At 37.6% G+C, this 21,672-nt stretch overlaps 1 protein-coding gene across 7 annotated transcripts in view; it reads left to right on the top strand.

Annotated features, from left to right (window-relative positions):
• The window catches only part of LOC122840863 (receptor-type tyrosine-protein phosphatase mu-like), a 205,059-nt gene that overhangs the window by 110,708 nt on the left and 72,679 nt on the right, over positions 1-21,672 (top strand). For 5 of the 7 annotated variants that reach the window (XM_044133617.1, XM_044133618.1, XM_044133619.1 and 2 more), the window contains exons 13-17: positions 5,001-5,274; positions 9,839-9,875; positions 12,909-12,983; positions 17,367-17,502; positions 19,164-19,193. In XM_044133617.1, the coding sequence (XP_043989552.1) occupies positions 5,001-5,274; positions 9,839-9,875; positions 12,909-12,983; positions 17,367-17,502; positions 19,164-19,193 (552 nt within the window). The remainder of the gene's footprint in view (positions 1-5,000; positions 5,275-9,838; positions 9,876-12,908; positions 12,984-17,366; positions 17,503-19,163; positions 19,194-21,672) is intronic. The other 2 variants (XM_044133621.1, XM_044133623.1) reach the window with 1 other exon arrangement.

A 21,672-nucleotide genomic window follows, 5' to 3' on the forward strand; every position in this document is an offset into this window, starting at 1 on the left:
GCAGCTGAAATCTATCGGGCAGCGAGGCTGGAGGAGGCCTAATTGGTGTCAGTTCAGGTTGCAGTGCTGCTGCAGGAATGCAGGTCTTCCCTGCTGGCCTCTTGTGGAAGACCACTCACAACAGCTTACAAGGCGCGCCTGATACCAGTTCTCCCTTCAGCCAGCTCTGTCCTCACATTATCTCTGTTCTGAAGGAATTATAGGACGTTTGGAAGTAGATACATGATTTTTCCTCCATGAGAAATCTTAAATAGATGTGAAAATCACTTTACATTTTCTGGATTTCTCTGAGAAGGATTTTCATAATGTTATCACTTTAAAAAATCTAAGGAAGTCATAGTGGTTTATTTTTCTTATTTATTTAAACATAGTATTACATCTGAGAAAATAAAACAATAAAAATAATACTTGGTTTGTAGCAGCTTTGAAAAAAATCAAATAGCATTTAAGCAGTTGTCCTGTTATCCCAATTTTTTTGCTGACCATAGAAAGCACTACAAGCTGTTAAGAGAAGGATTTTTAGAATTAGGAGCTTACGTTTCAGCATTGCATGTAAAGTTATGCCATAAATAGAATTATGGACAGTTACACCAAAACATATTCTTACATCTGCCAGATTTAGGTTTAATTTCTTTCTATCTACTAAGCAGTCTGTTTCTGATAGAGGCATTTCTCAAACAAGACAAAACAATTAGTTGGACATATCATTTTTGGAAATAATGTTTTATTTTCATTTTGGCCTGTCAAAAACTATTTACAGTAATCAATTGAAAAATATTTACCTTTTTGGTCTTTTTTGCAGTCTTTCACTGCCAATTTGATGACTTATTCTTGTTAGAAATCTTAAAATCTTAGGTCAGAAGGCGTCCTGATCATCACCATCTACTGATTCTGTAATGTTTCCTGTCTGAGCTCTGGCTGGGTGGCTCTAAAAAATTATAGAAACTATAGAAACATTTTGATAGGATTAAAATATTACTTTAACACTAAATATGCCACTGGTTTGAATAACTGTGATCTTAATTGTACGCTGATATTCAGTAAATGGAATCCTGTTTGCTTGAATGACAATAAGATGTAACATTTATGAAGGGGACATTACGTTTTCTTAAACTGCTTTAAATATTCAAAATACTCCTTATAGATAGTAAATAAACTCATAGTGCAACTGTTGATTGTAACAAGTGAACAGTTAACAAACGTTTGTGGTACTAACTAAAATACCATTATATTTCCGCACCTTCCACATCATATAATACCAGAACTGTCAATAAAACAATTATAATGTCTGGTAAAGAACCTTTGATTGTTAACGTCCATGTGCAATCTTTGTTTAGGTTTATCTTTGATTGCATATTTGCTACCTTCTTTCTTAGGAGTGGACAGCAAGCTTGAAGTAAGGTTTTAGCAAATATAACAGTGTTTATCGGCAGCACCTATTGCAGCAAAGTACCTTCCTTTTCTTTATAATGTCCAGTAATTTGTAAGGAGGTGTTGCAGAGGGCCAATATGGTAGAAAATTAAGGACAGGGAAGTAAGTCTAAGTCAAGCCTTATTAACGCAGGGCAAGCAGGAGTCAAATCAAAGACTCCATGCAGAGTTTGTTGCAATCCTGGTATCTGGGCAAAATAATAAGTCAAGGATAATAAAATTAATACTAATTGCTAAATGCTTGATTTGAAGTCTAACAACCACTTTATATTGGCAGTTATTTCTTATGACACCATTATCAATCAGTTTTATAGTTCTGGAATCTTTATGGCTCAGATTTCATATCTTTAGTATCAAAGTTGTTTTACTTTTCTTTGTATAAAAAAATGTTCTAGAAACTCTAGAAGATTTGAGCTCCTGCCATCAGAGCCATTGTGGTTCATCTGTTTGTTTTTTCGTGTCACATTAAATCAAGAAACTGACTAAAATGTCTCTGGTTTGTCAAAATGACTCATAAAGTAAACTGTGAACTCAGCAAGAGGTGACAAAGTGTCAACTGCTTAAAGGCTTATTAACACATTGGCAGCAATTAGGGGAACAAAAAAAAAGGTTAATGAATTTCATAGTACAATAAACAGCCTCATGTGCCAGTTCAACTTGTGTAAAACATCTGAACCTATGTTACAGACACTGATTAAGATAACTAGACCTTTTTTATTTTGAATTTGTGGTAGGCTAAAATATTGTTTTTTTTTAGTACTGACTGGTTTGGATTTCCACCTTACGAACATTCATCTCCTTGGTGCCTCATAGCCTGTGGCACTTTCTATTTAGCCTGCGGAAAGGAAAGCAACTCTATTAAAACTGTCTGTCAATAAGCACGGCCGTATCATCACATTATAAAGAAACAGCTGGGGTGAACCAGTGTTTCACTGGCATTTTACAAACTGATTTACATTAACCATAAACTTAATGTTTTTCTGACAATGATGTGTTGTAAAGTCAGCATAACAGGTTTCAAATGATAAAAATAACTCCAGTTTTTTATGAGCAATTTGACTGTAAAAAATATTCACCTCCTTAAAGATTTTATCTGGTTTGGGTTTTTGATCTCACAGATATAGACCAGTTGAACAATTTCCTGAGATTGCACTTGTTTACTGAAAAAAAATATTTATTTAAGCAAACATAAGATAAGCATTTGTAATCTTATTGATCGGCAGTGTTTTTGACCTATATGCTAGTTTTGCCTAGTCTTTTACTTAATGCTTTTCAGAAACACAGTCCTTAACTGAGCCACGTAATGTCTGAAGTGTTTAAAAGATGTCTTGTTCTTTTGTGACCTCTTGGATGAATCTGTTCTCTTACTGTGGTGTGCTGCTTTACCAAAGCTTGAGAAATATCTTTATAATCATTTCTAGACTGATAGTTTTTATTGACTTTGCTTATAATCTGTTCTTTAATGTCTGTGGATCAGGGTATTATGAGTTTTAGCCTACTTCAGTATATTTCAGTAATTTCTTGATTAATAATAGTCTAATAGTCTGGCAGAAATCACCCCCGGGTATCAATTGTGAAAGTAGAATAAAAATATACAGTTAATTGTGGTTAAATTATGCTTTAGCATCAGGGCATTCATAGCTTTGTAGAGGTCTAGCTTAGTTTGAGTAGCTTTTTCAATTAATATATGAAACGATTTATACAGATTATGTTTTCGTATATATTATATTTTGATTTGAACATGTAAATATGACAACAAAGCAAGAAGAAATGTTTGAGGGGCAATTTTTTTTCATAGCACTTCTCAGCTGTAGTTTATCTTGACTAATATATTGTCACTGACAGTTCACACCAGATCTAAAGTGTCTTGGCTCAGACTTCGATGCAGACTAATCAGTCATTTTTCTGTTGCTCTCAAGCTACTTAAGTGGCTTCTGATGTACCATCCCTACCTGCCCTTTGACCTCGGCTCTCAATAGGGGACAGTAATTAAAGGCTGATTTCTCCAGCAGACTCTGAGCAGGATTAAATATTTCATTACCTCCCCACCCTGTTGCTAAATAGGAGAGCTCTAAGGAATTGGGCCACACCCACTGAGAGCAAAGAGAGAAGATTTTAATGACACTGCAAGCACCTCATGATAAACTGTAGGGTTAAAGAGCATTTGCTGTACACACAAGGGGATACTTAGTCATCTACTACCATCCATAGGGAACAATTGATCATCTGCAGGGCTTTAGAGTACAGCTACTTGAGCAAAGATTTTTTTTCCATCTATATTTACACTCAACTAAGCTCACTTTAGCCCACCTACCATTTTCATACAACATAGAACAACATGTAGAAACTAAACTTCAGTGTGTAACCATAAATGTGCTTCATTGTTAAATAAATTCACAAATTTCTGAAGTATTTGAACTAGTTTACCAGTGAGAGGTAAAACGCGTAATTGTGTTTTGATTCATTTTAAAGCTTTTAAGATCGGAGGCTGTTATATTTAAGTTTGAATTTGATTCTTTATGAAGATTAATGAAAATGTTTTTAATTTTGAAGTTACATAATACCACCACAAAAAGCCATTTAAAATTGTATATTAAGTGTTTTTTAGGCAAGAGGTTCTCTTTTAAACTGCTCAAACACTACCTTTGAAGTACTTGAACATAAAAATGCATCTAAATGTTATTATTTTAATAATTGTGTTTTTTAAAGCTACACAAAATACTTAAAACATGTTTTTACACTGCTATTACCATACTTCATGAAGTCACATGATAGTGATAGCCCACAGTAGTTTGTAAGCTAACATTAGCATTTTAGCTAAATTAGCTTACACTGCAGTTAGCAAACCACATGGAATATGTAATTGTAGATCAATATGCTAGTGCTACACTCCTCACAACAGGCCCCTTTTAAATTTCTTCACAAATGTTCTTGTTTATTTTCATTTTAATACTTTTTTGGGTCACAATAGCTATATTTCTGCTCTTTTAGAGTAGCGCTATTTCTCTCTCAGGTCTCATTATTCTGTATGCCGGCTGTAAACAGACTCTTTGTCACTCAATAGATTTAACAGGTGGATGTGTGATGCATACTAACATGGACAGCTACAAGACAGGCTCTCCCTCAAACTAAGTGGCCGGCTCAGAGACAATGTCATCCCTGTCAAGACACACAAAGCTGGAGTTTTGGTCCAGCTAACCGCACGGCTCCAGCGGTGGAGAAATAGAAAGTGTCGTTAACCTTTTCAGTTGCTGAATGATAAACAAAGAAAATCAGACCATTTCTTTTGTTACAGCTCATATATTTTGCTGTAGTCATTTCTGTCAAATTAGTTTCTACATTTTGTCTTTAGAGCGAACAAGTTGTTTTTTCCCGTTTTCTGGATGGAATGGGATTTTCTAACAAATTAAGCGTTGCAGCTTGCATGCCTGTTTTGTTTAAAACAAAAGACAACTGCCGCACTTCAGCAAAAGCTAACTGGCAAAACAGGAAAAGCGAGAAAGTTGCCAATAGCATCCAACAAATGCCCATTGGAGTTAGTTAATCCTGTTTGGTTTCTGTGTTTGCAGCGTGTACCAGGTGGTAGTGGAGGAGGAACGTCCACGCAGAGCACGGGGCACCGCGGAAATTTTACGCTGCTACCCAGTTCCCATTCACTTCCAGAACGCCACGCTACTGAACTCGCAGTATTACTTCACTGCACAGTTCCCTGCCGCCGGCATCCACTCGCCCCAGCCCTTCACCGTGGGCGACAACAAGACGTACAACGGATACTGGAACGCCCCGCTGATGCCTCAGAAGAGCTACAGTATCTACTACCAGGCCGTCAGCACAGCCAATGGGGTGGGTGTCACCCAACTTTTATTTTATTTTATTTTAATTTCACCACAACTGAATTCAGAGAAATGCACAATTTTCCTTTTAATTTTTATGTTTATTTTTGTTTTCATTGGATTTCCTGTATATATAGTAGATGGTTAATTTTGATTTTGGATTTTATAAAAATGAATAGCCTTTGTGTTATTTCGGGACATTTGTTAAACCTGTTTTAATATTGGTTAGATTTTTATATTTTAATTTTTTACTGACAATTTGATTCATACAATACTTTCTTAATTTCTTTTTTAAAATCTCCAGTCATGAAACGGTTAGACTACATTTACTGGAAACTTGAAGATTTTCTTGGCGAGGTGTACTTGCAAGTTGCATTTAACCCTTCTACTGACCTTTTGCACGTGACGTCACTCTCTTCAAAATTTGTCCTGCACCGCCATGACTGACGTCAAAATGGCCCATGCTCTCCCGTAAAGCCTATCAAAAAACGCACATATGATGGCCTAATATCGCTTTAATTCAATTGATTTCATAGTAAAAATGGTCAGAGGGTGCTGCGCGGTCGGTTGCACAAACAGATAAGGATGAAAACCAATCTTGTTGCTTTATAAGTATGATTAGAAAGATATCAAATATTGCATTATGGCTAAGGTATGCGTTTAACCATTAGTAACCACGGAAACAATGCCCCACCATCATGTAGCCTTGCATGTACGGAGAAAAACTGGTTAGCGTCTCTTCTATAAGTTTTTAATGCTGCTCTTGTTTGAGGGGAGATGCTGTTTGTGACACAGTGACATAAATCCTGTGGTGTTATTTCTGGGAAAGTCGGTAATATGATCAAGACGTCATGAGGGAAGAAGCACGGGGTCGGTTTCTACACAAGCAGTTTCAAACTTCTGTAAATACCACCGGACTATGAGCCCAACCAGGCGTGACTGGAACAAGTAGAAACCATAAATAAACTGGCAAAAACAACTTAAATCACTGAGTTCAACACTCCAAATCCTCATTCCCGATGTCCATCACGGGTCTTCCAATGATGAAGAGACAGTTGGAAAGGGTCAATAGACATGATAAATATAAAGTTGTAGCTACTGGACAGTTGTGGTAATTAAAATTCCCACCAAATTTAAAATGGCGTGTTCAAAATAATAGGTCAATTTGTCTAAATATCAGATATCAAATGATTTATCACCACTTGGTTCTAACAAATCATAGCAGAGCAACAAGTTCAAACTGTGGACACTGAAATGGAAATGTCCATTTATATGATTTTTGGTTTCAGTTAAAAAAAACGCCCCAGAAACATAATCACTGCTTGTTCAGTTTTCTGCAATTTAATCAAATATACAATTAACTGTCTCAACTGAGTAACAACATAATCAGATTATCATAATTGAGAGAAAATCTAATTTGTTGTTCTTAATTTAATCAACTTCAGTTAGTGAGAATCAAACTGATGAGCACAATTTGGAAGAAAAAAAAAAAATCTAAGCTGCGAAAATAATTATTCTGTCATTTAGTTTCTCAACAACGTCCTGTTTTTTAAGCTACCATTTGTCATCAAACCACATATTTTCTTTTAAATAATATCAAAGCATATATAAATAAAAGTAAAAGTCTGACTAAGATTTGAACTCCTTTTCTTTGAACATACTGTTTTTAGCTATTAGGAGCAGATCGTTGCAACTAGCAGTTTCATTCAAACTTCTCATGTGCAAACTGCAGTAACTGCACATGTAGCAGCTTCCAACAGGGTCAAGTTTGAAATGTGGCCCTGCATCTCATGGCATACGCCCTCACTCCATTACCGGTGTGCTATTTTCCTGCCTTTTTCTTTTGGAGCTTTGCTTCAAACCCCACACAAACTCTTGATGAACAGCGTTTGAGATCCGATCTGCAGTTAAGTGTGCAGGTTTGGGGATAACAACAGGGCTGACTAATCCTCCAGGTCATAGCTGCTGTCATCAAGTGGCACTTGGAGGGGCCCTCCCCTGTGCAGGGCAGCTCACTCGGTTGCGACTTCAAGAGCCCTGCCGATTGTGTCCTGAATGAGAATCACCATAAACAGCCTCCTTGAGCAACATGGCACGTCTTTAAAGAGGCAATACAAATAGCACGAGGCAGTGCTGAATCAAATTAGCAAAGTTTGCTCTTGAGACTAACACTCTGACAGATACAAGTCAGTGTGTGATGTGATGGGGAGGAGGAGAGTCTGTGTTGACTTACAAGTCCAGGCTGAGGCTCACATACATTTAGAGATGTTTATTTGACCTGTTTGACTTGATTTTCCAGGACTAGGTGGGTGCATAAGAAATTGGTTGAATGAACACTTGGTCAAAATTATCCAAACAGGCTCTGAAATATACATTAACCCCGTCAATATTTTTGTTGTTGCTCATCAACCACACAATTTTTATAGACATTACAAACATCTAGCATAATCCTACTGGACAGGTGACTGTCCTCAGCAAAATGGTAGACTTCAGGTAAAATATTCCTGTTTTGGACCCATAGCTTTTAAGTAGAGCCTATACATTTTACATTGAGTTCAGCTCTGGGTCATTCCTGGTTAATATCAACAAGCTTTATCCATTCCACAATACGCTTCATGTGTGTTTGGCAGCACTGTGTTGTTGAAGGAACAGATTGTGCCAATGCAAAATGAAAAGAAATTAGTTGTGATGCTTAACAATAACCTGTCAATCACCAAGGTTTAAAACACATAGCTATACACATAAATTCATAAAAATTTAAAACACAGAAACCCAAAGAATTTCAATAAACTGTATCAATTTTGATGAGAAGAGAGGTCTGTCATGATGCAGTCAGAAAAATGCCAGAAGCTTGCCTGACAGAAAACTTGTGGTTTATCTGCAACATTTAATCAACAATTAGCATATATCTATTATTGTCTGTATGGGTAATTTTTTGAATGTATGATTATATTTTGTTTTATCTTTCCAAATTGGAAAGAAAAATGGTTCCGGCATGGTTGAATGGTTTAATCCAGGGAAAGAAACCTGCAACCTGCAGCTCCCGAACCAGAAATGACTTTTTAGATCCTTCATAACTTTGACCAAAAACAATAAAGACCTGAGAAATATTTTTAAATACAAATATGGAGAAGAAATAGTTCTTGTATTTTTTTTGCTTTTTTTATACTATTTTTGCGCAGAATTTCTGTAACTGTGGCAATACAAGTTTTTTTTTCATCATTAGGCTTCCGACTACATTATTAATTTTGTTTTTCATAGATTTAGATCATTATATTCAATTAAACATTTGTCTTTTTGTAACAGTTTTACTTTTTTCTTTGTTCTAAAACCTGAAATTATATGTACATTTCTAGTTCTTGGATCAAGCTATAGAAAACACGAGCAGTTCATCCAGTAGGTGTTCATAAATTTTGATAAGCTTGCTTTTTTCTAAAGGTAAAGTAAGGTTTTTCTGCTCTTGACCAATTCTATATATTAAAAATAAGGCCCAAGCGATTCTTTGAGTTCTAAAGGTTGTTGACCTCTGGTTTAAATTAAATGGACATTCATGTTGATGGTGTGTGGATTGAAACCTCTAAGTAGAACTGTTGCTCACAGCTCTGTGCCTATAAAGGAGACATTCTGACATTTATATATTTGATGTTTTGGTTCATAGCAGTCGCTTTCTTTTCTAGCATACGCTGTCAATAGAAAGTCCTTGGAGTCTTAATTAGTGTCTAACAACATAGACATGATTCCGTTCTGCCTCTTAGACAAACTAAGCACTTACTGGAGGTATGCGCCATCTATGACTAGAATTTCATTAGCCTATAGCTCAAGTAAAACTCCAGTGTGACTTCTCATGACATTGCCTATAATAAAATGACCATCTGACAGCTTAAAAGCAGCAGTAATGTTCCCAGAGATTGCATGAACCGTGATGTATTTTTGTCCTCGGTTTCTCGTCATTAAGCCTCTTATGGCCTCTAAATGCTACCTGCTCACCGGACAGCTTGGCAGGGACGAACGCGGGGCGACACAGCATTCCGATCCTTCGTGGCGCATTACTCATCGGATCCCCAATTCTGTCTGTCCCTTTTTTTTCTGTTCACCAGACTCTTTCTGACAGCAGACTTCTCCACCGGCAGTGGAGGGCTTTTATGTATTCATGTTTTCGAAGGCTGTTGTCAGAGCAGAAACTCCACAACCTGTTCTGAGAGTCTCCCTGATGTTTCATACTGGAGCCCTGCTTAGTGTCGGCGTCGCCTGTCACAGGGCTATGATTTCTCCACACCGGCTGACCACCTTGAGCCGCGAGCCGCAGACCGATCACTGTTGGTTGACAAATCAGCAGCTCAGCACCTCTAATCTGTGCTGTGGGGCCTCTCGCTTAGCTGCATTTTGTGTCACAGTCATTGAGTTCAACAGATGATAGGGGCCAGCAGGAGACTGGCCACGCTGTGTCTTTGTAACGATGGGTGCTGTGGACAGGTGTTGTTGCTGTCATATGTGTAGCTTTGTGTTTTTATAATAACCTGTGATCCTTTTCTTCTTCCACTTTTCCTCTTTCTCTCTTTTATCTATATGGAAAGGAAACCAAAATTGACTGTGTCAGGGTGGCAACCAAAGGTAGGACCTGATAAGATTTTCTTTCTTTTTTTTTTCTTTTTTTTCTCTTGCATTTGGTTTTTGAGATTGAACAAAATAACACATTTTCAGATTGTTATGTGTATGTCTAGAGTACTCAACAACTACACTGCAGTTTTGTCGCATGGATTTGGATTAGTGCACAGTTTCTAGCAAAGCATTTTCTCACACTGCAACAGCACAAGATTTTATGAAGTATTTTGAGTTTGATTTGTAGTGCAAATATGTACATACATTTGAAATTTAACAGGTTTTCAGCAGCATATATAGGAGTTTATTTTAAGCCAATAATATTGATGAAAAAGTACTGGTTCCACTGGTAGGTTATTTTACTAGTAACTAGTACTTTTTCATCAGTAGTAGCTGTTATATCTTGCTGAAAAGTTGGTTGTCTAGATCAAAAATACTTTGGAAGATTTTGTTTTTTGTTGTGAAAAAAACAAAGCTTTGTGCATTTTATTGGGTTTTTATGTGATAGACCAACACAAAGTAGGGTGTAGTTGTAAAGTGAAGGGAAAAGGAAAGAGAATAGAGATAGAGAGTAGAAGAAATACATTTTTTAACAAAAAAAAATCTGAATAGGATGGTGTACATTTTTGAGTCAATACTATGTAGGACAAATCCAGTATAAAGCTCTAAGTCTTTTGGGGTTATGCATTTTCTCACATTAGAAGACTGGAAGTTTTGTCAGTTCCCCTTGGCGAAATACCTTAAGACTGAATGAAGAGCATCTAGTCTGAAATTCTCAGTTGGATTTATATTTGGACTTTGACTAGGACATTCTAACATATGAGTATGCTGTAATCTAAACCACTCCACTGTAGCTTTGGTTGCAGGTTTAGCAGCATCATCATCATGAAAATAAAGAATATAATAGGTGATCAGAAACACTTTGTGCCAGTCATATTGATGGTATGAGTCCCCTGGCAATTATTCTTATTGCCAATTTGATACACTTTAAAACTACAGTGACTGCAAATAAATAAATAAAAAGTATACTTTCATTTTATGGAGCAAATAAGCACAACTAAACAAGTTTAGAAGTATAAAATAACTTGACTTCCAAGGTCCTTCGTGAACCCAAAATGTTGTGAAATGATTGAGACGTAATTTTTTTTTTCTAACGACTTTTCATTTTTTTAAAAACATTAAAAATACCAACATGGGCAAAATGACGTCATAAATTTCGGTATTGGTTAATTTTTGGTTTATCGCCCAGCCTGTAGTTCAGTCATCATAGCTTGGGGATGTTGTTGATCCTTGACATGTCGCTGTTTCTCTTGGATTTCATGTTGCTGTTTGTCTGCTAATTTTCCCCAACTCCTCTCAGGCCTTCACAGAGCAGCCATATTTATTCCAAGAATAAGTTGCACACTGTTTGACAATAATAACCAACTAAGTGTTTTCTAAAGGCAGTTGGTCAAACTGATCTTTATTTCAAGGTATAAAGTAAATGTTATCAGAATACAACAGCATTCAGATTTTGTTTGGTCATTCTTTAATTCTGAAGGCCATCCATCACTTTTGTTCCACTTCACAAGTACCTACAGTCTTTACTGGTCTGTCATATAGAAACCCATTAAGTTTGCTGTTTGCTATAATCTGAAAAGCCCCAATGGGTATGAATACTTTTGTGAGACACTGTATTGATTGAGAACATGTGTTTTTCTGTGATTTGGAGGCAGCCAGTGTGCCCGGCGAGGTCTGTAGGTACTTAGCTATGCTGGGCGAATGTCCTGCTCCTCGCATTAAGGGTGATGAAGTCTAAGCACCATTGATCTGGGAGCAAAATTGATAAGGCCAGAGGGAGTCATAGTCACAATCCGTTCTGGGTTGTGGGAGGTTCTGCCACACGGTCCGACAGTCTCATATATTGTGTTGTCTGCATTCAGTTGCACTATAGATTTATTGCAGAAGGCCCAAATGACCACCTCTACATGGGTCAATAGGCTGAGTTCAGTTCCACATACAAGTGTAAGGATCATAGGAAGCCATGTATCACCTGAAGGAAAACATTTTAGTATTCCAGATTTTTCTCACAAGGATATACGGAGGCGGATAAATTTGTTTGCACCCCTTGAGGATGCGTACATTTGTCCTCTACAGCAGTAGCATAAATTTGTACTGAAAATTTGCATACGCCAACCTTTAATTTCAGCACATTTTATTTGGTGATGTAAGATGTTTGTCTTACATATGCCAGATTTTGTATCTCACAATTCATTTCAAATGTATGTGACTGAAGCATCTTTCAAATTGTGTATTTTATTTTTCAGTTAATCAGAGGTTTTTATTTACAAATTCATAATTTTTGGTTTTCTGGGGTATAAATACTCGGTGGATTTTATCATAAACAAAGGGTGAAAATTTAAACTGGTGCCTCAGACTTTCTGTTCAGTATAGCTGAGGATCTATGATGTTGTGGTTTTGTTACTATTCCAAAGACATTGGCAAACGTCTGTAAGTGCTATGAATTCATTTAAATACTGATTTTACTTTAACATCAAAATCAGATGGCTTGTGTCAGTAAACTGAAAATTGGTCATGTTTGAGTCTTTCAAGGGGATAAAGATTTAAAACTTGTCCATAACAACAAAGAAGTTGTTCCAGAGGAACAAAACCTTTCTTTCAAGGCCATGTCAGTCCCAGACCAAAATCCTGTTGAAAACCTGAGATGAGCTAAAGAGAAGCAAAAAGTGTCAAAGAGTTTAATAATAAAATAGGTAATAATAAACTACAGCCACCAAACCAGTGCCTCAAATTACAGATTTGATTTTTCAGTATAAGATTCTGCTTCTGCAGTAAAAGCTAAATTTCTTTCTACTTGTCTTAGCTAGAGCTGCCAACCAATTTTAAATTTTTATTTTCCATATTTGATGAAACAAACGTGAATTGTTTTGTTTGTGTTTCTCTGACTCTGTGTTGCATGGTGATGCTTCCAGCTTCAGTGTGGCCTCTCTCTTTCTCTTGTGTCTCTGTCCTGCATGCCGTCCTGGATTCACTGACTTTACTCAGCTGCGATACTCGTGACTCAGCTAACCACCCCCTACATCCGCATCGCCCCAGCGGCCGGGGACAACCAGCTAACAGGTCAGGCCCAAAGACACTCACTCACATATGTGGTCGCACTCACAGCTCCCTCAACAGGAGAGAAACAAAACAAATGCATGTGTGCAGTTTTTGATTATTCTTTTGTAATTTGCATCAGAGCATTATAATTAACTCAAAGGCATTCAAAGAATTTTTTTCTACCTTCATCTCCTCCGTTTCAGTGGATATGAAAAGCCTGCATGAGGAGCGATTGTTGTTTTGATTACTCACCGAAGAAGATTTCAGACAGGAGTTAATCCTGCTTCATGAATATTTCTCATTATTTTTAGGCAGATTAGGTGAGTGTTGGTTGTTAGTTGTGACAACTGCAAGCATACAAAATTATGCTAAAGAGTAACTATTCAAAATCTGCCCAGTTCCTCCTTGCTGAGCAGAGAGCCAGGATCTCTCTGCAGTTAAATCACAGGAATAGTGGATGAACCTTCAGCTTTTTCGAAGCTCAGACAGGGATTTGATGCTGACAGCATTTCTGTGAGATTAGTGTGAAACAATGTTTGGGGACAAAATCACCTCCATCACTCCTGACATGATGTCTTTCACAGTCTGGCAATCCTTCACCGTTTTGCCTAAAATTATATCTATTTTTCAAATAAATCTTGCTGATAACGGCACAACAGAGCTGAAACAATATGTCAAATTTATCCCAGGATGGATATCTACTGTTTTTTTTAAGAGGGGAAGAAAATGGGAATCTCACCTGAAGATTTGGTTGACATGACCATTTATTTTTCTAAATTTATGACCGGTGACAAGGAATAATGGTGTTTCTCAGGTGGACGTTTGGGATTCTTCTATTTTTTTTCTTTTTCAAGCACTTCTTATCATTTCCCAAGAAACGAATCCTGTTAAAAAAAAAAGCTGCTTTTTAAAAGAACTCAGATCTTCTTGTGCGTCTTATATGGGCTATCTCCTCCCAGGCTGATATTTAGTATTTTGGTTCTTTTCTAGCATTTTTATCTTCTTGGGTATTATCTTTTCTGCCCTGTATTGTGCATTTTTCCACAGCCTAAGAACTATTTGCCCCAAATGTGATTAACCAAGGGTAAAGTAGGTACACACTTATCTCTAGTGGTGCAGCTTTGTCCACAGATTCCTGATTATCCACAAAGGACAGAGCTAAAGGTGGAGTCTTTGGGACAGTTGGAAGTTACTTTTAGTTTCTGCTTTGTTTTACTTATTTGTGTGTATTTATGGTTCCTAAATTTTGCTCTCTGCAACTGACTGTGCACAAACTCTATCGAGAGGAGGTCGTGGCTCTACATAGCTGCCTTGTACTGGTAAAACTTAATTTCTGTTAGATGTGTGAGGAAAAAATAATCCTTAGCTGTATAAAAATCTTTTAAATATTCAGACCACTTGCAGGAAAAAAAATATAAAATTGGAAAAAGCAGTTAAAAACTAGAAAATTCCTGAAGAAATTTAACTGGGGCCTGCCAAAGTGTGCCCGTCGGTTTGGACCCAGCGTTGTGATGCTAAGAATTAGCATCAATGCTAAAGAAAGCTGCAATGTAATCAATAGCATGTGGAGAATCACAAGAATGTTAAGTAAGCTGGACATGCAACATTCAGTATGATAAAGTAAGTGTATTAGCTAAAATGAGCAAATATGCTAATGTAAGCATAAATACTTTCAGTAGCATGTGGGGTATCATTAGAATGTTTACTGTCATTTACTTACTCCATTAAGTATACTAAACATGGCTAATAAGTCTGAAAAGTAGAAAATAGCTTATTTAAGCTAAAAGGCTAATGTTAATCAACTGCCTTGCTGCGCAAGGCAGTTCCCTAACCTGGGATAAACAGATAATGCAGAATGATATCACTGCACCGCCTCCGGCGGTGCACTGTCCAGAGGGGCATTTTGAGGGTTTTATTTTGAAATTTGCAGTAAGCTTCATATTAAATGCCCACACTAATCCAATGTGTAAGAGTGCTTTGGATAAACCAGTCACATAAAGCCAAAAAGAGCAATTACATTATGTAAAAATTCCCAAGGCTTTTATTTTGAAATTTTTGTTAAGCTTCATTTGAAAGGGTCAAAGTCATCCCATGTGTAACAGTCATTGGATTAAATCAGTCATATAACGCTCAAAAAAGCAATAACCTGATGTAAAAATTTTCAAGGGCTTTTATTTTGAAATTTTCAGTAAGCTTCATTTCAAAGGGCCAAACTCATCCCATGTGTAACAGTGACAGGGTTAAATTAGTTATATACAGCCCATAGCAGCAAGTTGTTCTAAAGGCCAGCTCAGTCCTCCTCTGTTTTAACTGAACTACCAGTTAGAACTACAGTGATGCGTATTTGTAGTCCTTAGCAGCTCTCCCTGCTCTGGGTTCCGTTGCTATGGTAAATAATCCTCTCTGCCAGCTGTGAGTGAGACATCCAGGGGGAGACAATTCTCTGTTTGAGCCAGCCAGTTTGACTAAAAAGCATTGCAAAAACTGTTTCCTGCTCGGGAACCGTAATACATATTCGAAAACCGCTTTGAAGCATATGAGAGGGCTATTTGTCGCCTATAGTCCCGCCATTCATATCTCTACCTCACTCACAGTATTAACAGCGATGAGATAAAAAAAGTGTGTGCCAAGGTCTGAAATTTTTCAGAAATACATGGAAGTGAATCAGTGAGATCTGTCTGCTACCCTGGCGCATGACTTTGCTCTGAAGCACCTGGAGAGAAAACTGTAAGCGCTAGATAATTTTTGAAAACATTTGACCGGAGCAGGCACGCGTATCAATGTCATGACCAAGTTTCATACCAATCATGCAATATTTGTGAGCGTGAGGGCGAGTTAAAAAATGATTTGGGGTCAAAATGTCGCTCTGACTCTCACTCTAGCAGAGCGGCCTTCACACTCTGATTTTTCCAAAAATCAAAAACTTTGGGTCGCTTAGAAAGAAGTTGTGGACAAACCATAATACATATTGACGTGCTGTCTTCACTTTAAAAGAGATTACGGACGTATCTACAAAATGAAGTTTGAATGGCGTTTCTACATAAAGTTATGACGACACAGAAAATCCTCAAAAATAGGGTATTTTCAGGATTTACTGGTTGCCTCATCCCCTTGACGACGAGACTTGCACCTGGTGAGCTCGTTAGTGATTTTGGGGTCGTTTTTTTTGCTTTTTACGTCGCCATGGTAACTCCAAATCCCACCAAAATAATAGCACACCTCCGGGATCGAGCCGCGTTTGATACCACTTTTGTGGGTGGGCTTGAAGCGAGCCGCATTCCGGTTGACGGAAGAAGAAGTTAAGAATAATAATAAAGAGACATTCTATTGGGTGTAGAACAATAGGTGCCTGCCATGCAATGCATGGAGGCAGTGACTGACTTGCTTCGCAAGTCAGCCACTGCTCTCCTTATGCATTGCTATGGGCAGGCCCCAATAAGTCGGAAGAAAAGGAGAACTCAAAAAAAACTCAAGCTGTAAAACTGAATTAGTTGCAACAAGGAATTTTATTCACACCAATAGACAAAAAGCTGTAGATTCCCTGGGAGAAATCGAACTTGTTTTGTGTAGGTATTCTTATTTTTACTCTTTCTGTCATCAGCCCCCTTTTGTTTTAAAGACTTCCTGGAACAGTAAACCAATAATATTACATTTCCTGTCCTGGAATAGATGTGGACTAAGCAAAGGCTTTCCCAATACATGGATTTTAATGTATAATGTGGAAACGGCTGGGGATTCGGCCCTGATTCCTAAATAACTCAGTTAGTGATCAGGGGTGCGCTGATAAATAATCCCTGATTTGGTTAATTTTGGAAGACAGTCGATCAGCTGATACTTAATTGGCAACTCAGGTTTCTGATTGGTGATTGGCTACAACTTTGCAATCTGTTCACTATAACTAGTGATTTTTTGTCCTCTTGAGGATTCTTTGTCCCCAAGCATTGCAATTTTAGCCCAGTATGATAAGGCGATTCACAGCTTTACATTCAGTTACACTACAACATTGCAACTGATACTTTAGCCTACATAATTTGATCTCCAACCAAGAATGGTAGGATCAGATTTTTTTGGACATGTTAGACAACTCCATTATCTAAGTAAAAAAATAAATGACAGTAATGACATGCAATGCAGTGCAGACTTTCTGTCTGCTCTGATAAAGATTCAGACATCTTAGCATGAGCTAACACAGCAACGGAGCTGTTCTATTTTCTGGTTAATCCAGTTTATAAAGACCTGACCACAACACCTTTCTTTTTCTACACTCTACCTCCGGATATACAATTTTAGGAAATGGCAGGAGAGGACAAAGTGTCACAGCACTTTAAGCAAGATTTAATTGATAGTTCTGCTCTTTAATTTGTCTCCAGTGAGTGTCTCCTAACACATTGTGATGTTTTTCAGGAGCAGCCACTCACAAACCTGACGCGGTTGAGCCGGAGAAGCAAACAGACCACACTGTAAAGATCGCAGGCGTCATCGCTGGTATCCTCCTCTTCGTCATCATCTTCTTAGGCGTGGTGCTCCTCATGAAGAAAAGGTAAGCTGTTTTTCTTTTTGTCCTCCTTACTCATTTGAATACAATCTCAAATTTGTGTGGATGAGGTTAAACTCGCTTGCAATGTGCAACAAAGTAAGCGTTTTCTTTTTTTTATTATTTCCCATGTTTCTTCCTAAGAATGGTAGCATTTTCAGTGGCATCATAAAAAATTTATTTGATAATGTTGATACGGCCCATTTGCGCTGTTTACATCCACGGGATACAAGTGTGGCATGAAAAATTTATCCATTTCTATGGCGCCCTCAAACAAATACGCAGCACTTCAGTGATACTGGAGTGGGAATAGAGGGGAAAAATGTTTTTCAAACGTTGTGGAGAGGAGGCGTAGAGGAGATAAGAAAGAAAATAAGATGAGAGGCTCAAAGGAAAAAGATTCTGGCTGCATAGCTGAAGGCAAAGTTTACATTAGCTCTTGGACCCCATAGTATAGAGATACCCACTGCACAAATCCCACTAATCAGGGGAACTAATGCTAAGCAAATATCAGCCCCCTTTTGTCCAAAGTAAAGGTTTGAAATAACACTCTATCAGTTTTTGTAGATATTTCCTCCGTGGATATGAGTTACTTTTCTGCAGTATCTTTCTGAAGTTTAGCATGGGTTGGGTGTAAGCTGCTTTTTCGATTGGATATTTTTAGTTCAAAGTGTCTTAGAGTATTCATTTTCCTTGAATTGTTTTCACACTTTGTCATGTTACATCTCCAAACATTGTTGTATGTTTATGTGGTAGACCAATCCAAAGTAGTACACAAGTTTGAAGTGAAAGAAAAATTAAGGATTGTGTGTGAAATCTGAAAGATGTGACGCACTACTTTGAAATAGAAATAAAGTCTACTAGAAACAGACAAGTCAGAGATAAAATTGTGGAAAAGTTTATTAAATTATCGTAAAATGAAAGAAAAAAGCATTCCAAACCAAAACATGACAAAAATACATTGAAGTTTATGGTTATAAAGTGAAAAAATGTGAAAATGTTTAAGGATTAATAAACGTAAATGCCCTGTTGTACAGTAGATCGGGTAAACATAGATGGCTGGGAAGGCAGATCTGTGTCATTTACTGCTATATCAGCACCATGTTCACCATGTTTACTCCTGTTTGTAATATAGGTTCCATTTCCCTCAGCATGGCCCTGTTTGTGTAGCTCAGCAATCAGTGGGTGGGTGTGAAAATCAGCACCAAGTAATGGAATTGTATTCAATTAGTCTTAATCAAACCGGAGATGGAGGAGACTCCGTTGGTTGAATTTTGTCTAATTTACCGTCACCAACCAGGGAATCAGAGTTGTGTTTAGACATTCGAGTCACTCATTAGGTTCCAACCTCAGAGGTCAGATATGGTAATTCTCTTTATAAGTGTATAAAATGACATGTTGATTTAAAAAAAGGGATTAGTTTCACTTCAGTTAAACTTCTCTGAACTTTACTTAACTCCCCTTACTGAACAAGACATGACTCCAAGCAATCACCTTTGCCCTCACAATCACTGGTTTACCTCCACGTGTGCCACCATATCTGATTTTGTTCATTTCTACTCTTTTTTCAAACATTAATATATTTTTACTTTTTCTTTCCTTTTCATTCCATCCCCTCCCCACCTCCTCCACCACTGCTTAAATCCTACCACCACCCCTCTCGGCAGAAGAACCTATCACTCCTACACTTACTACCTGTAAGTAACCACTTTGTGTAATGTTAGTGCCATGCTTCTCACCCACACGCTGTTTCCCTCATGCATGCAAAGAGCCATGTCATCCACCTCCTGCCCAGAGCTATTACAGAGGCCCAGCTGTAATCTCTGCTGGAAGGATGGGATACGCCACTCCAATGCATCTCCACGCTATGAGCACATCATACTGTATGTCACATTGGCACGCTTTCTGACGAAAAGCAGACAGGCGCCGCTACGCCCCCGCAATTACAAACCTGACACTGGAATGCTGCTGCTGACATGATTTCTGTTGCACTTTACAGAAATTTGTTTAAGAAGGGATGAAGCTCAACTTGCTGCCTTAATGATTGTCCAACTGCCAAACTTATCTTATGAAACGATGATGAAAAAAAAAAAAAAAATCAATGCAGCTACTGATGCATTTTTACTGAGTGTGAATTTTTCATTCGCCTCCAGTGGTTTCATCTCCATTGACTTGTCAAAACTGTAGTTTTTGAGGTGCCCATCACAGCACTTTAATGCTTCAGTTCTGTGCAGGACTTCAGTAAGTTTGGCCGAATATTTTTCCAACCTACTAAGGTCGGATAAATAAGTCTGTGTGGAGCTAACCACATTTTTTACCCCAGAAATTTAAGCATGAGCAAATATTTTGACCATATTGATTAAACTCAATCTGCATGTGATCATTTATGAATTTTTCTTTACCCCCAACATCCTTTTTTGCTTATGTTCAACGCATGTTTTTTTGGCATTTGATGCACATCCATGCCATTGACTCTCTATGGTGATGGTGGAGTTGTGTCTTTAGCCAGCAGGATGTGATCACAGATTAGCTGCTTTTCTATTTCCATGCCTCTAACATCATGAAACAATAGCCCCAACCAATCTTGCTTCTTCCGAAAAATACAGATGATTTGACATCACACCATTTAATGGTAAAGAAGCTTATTCTGCGGCTCTGCCTTCCTTGTCGGCTCCCCTCTGCACGGACTTTGTGATGGATGCCGACTAATCTGTCTTGAGATGGGCTGTGATCAGAGAAAAGAATGGAGGCTGACTCACATCAAAGAACATCTCAGAATACACCTGGAGATAATACTACTCTGAATACTCGGCGTGTCACTCATGTTAGATCTCAGCTGTCTTGAACACAAAGCCCTGATGACTTAGCGGAGTGGCGTCTTCAAAGCCATGAGCGAGCACAATGGCCATAACTGTGCAGGGGAGAGATTGTTTGGCTGTCAAATAGTCAAAAAAGGAAGCACAGTATTGTTTGCTGTTTTATTATTGGATACAGATGTCCTTACTTCATGCACTTTATTGAGGAGAGCATAGGTTTATGGTTTTAAGGTGAAAAACAAATGCCACTTAGTGTGAAAAGAGAAATAAGAGGGGTCAGGATTCCTTAGGCTACTCGTATAACATTGTGTTGTTCTGTTGGTTTAGGAAAACATCTGCTGAAATCGAAGCATTTCTTCAAGATGTTTTTCAGCAGGAGTCTCCCCAGAATTTTACTTGACACATGAGAGTTGGATGATATAATAAAATTCATACAAAATTTTAAAATCTACAGCTCTGGAAAAAAAAACCTTAAAATTATAATTTTGTCTGATTTTACTTTTTATAGGTTTATGTTTGAGTAAAATGAACATGGTTATTTTATTCTATGAACTACTGACAACATGTCTCCGAAGTTCAAAGCAAAAATCTTATATTTGTTTGCAGAAAATGAGAAATGGTCTGTTGTGGAAAAAAATCTATTTCCAAGCACTGTTCAGGTAAAATCACTCAATCAGGTTTATTCATATATTGTGCACAATACAGAGAGCTTGTAGGACAGTCAGTAATGAAGCAAGTCTGGATGAAAAGCTCTGCCTGGCAGAGACAACACATGAGTTTTATACAAAGGGATAAGAGATCCTAAGCATGGGAAGCAGACTGGTTCCCATGCAGCTGTGAAAAACAACGTCCAACCTTGTACATGTAACCAAAATAGTTTTAACTTGGTGGGAATATACAGAACTTAGAATAAACATGTAACAATACAACTAGCAGGTGTGACCTTATTGTGCTTTTCCACTACATGGTCAAAACAACAAAAAAGATGCAGTGCTTTCAAACCTCAAATAATGCAAAGAAAACAAGTTCATATTCATTTAGAAAAAACAATACTAATGTTTTAACTCAGGAAGAGTTCAGGAATCAATATTTGATGGAAGAACCATCAAGTTTTCAATGGGGTTCAGTGCAGCGGGGTCTTATTTTTTTCTAGAGCTGTATATGTGGAATGTGCTCAACAAAGCAACATTTGTTTGCAACATTAGTCTATTTTAATTATGATGTGAAGACTTAAGCAAAGACATGGCGCAAGTGTTGCTGCGGTTTTCAAGAGAGTTTATTGGATAGAATATAAATCTTGATTTACAACAGGCTCATGTTGGAGAGCCGCAGTCAGCTCTCTAACACTTACAGCCCACTA

This window comes from Gambusia affinis, linkage group LG12 (genome assembly GCF_019740435.1).
Source record: "Gambusia affinis linkage group LG12, SWU_Gaff_1.0, whole genome shotgun sequence".
NCBI lineage: Eukaryota > Metazoa > Chordata > Actinopteri > Cyprinodontiformes > Poeciliidae > Gambusia > Gambusia affinis.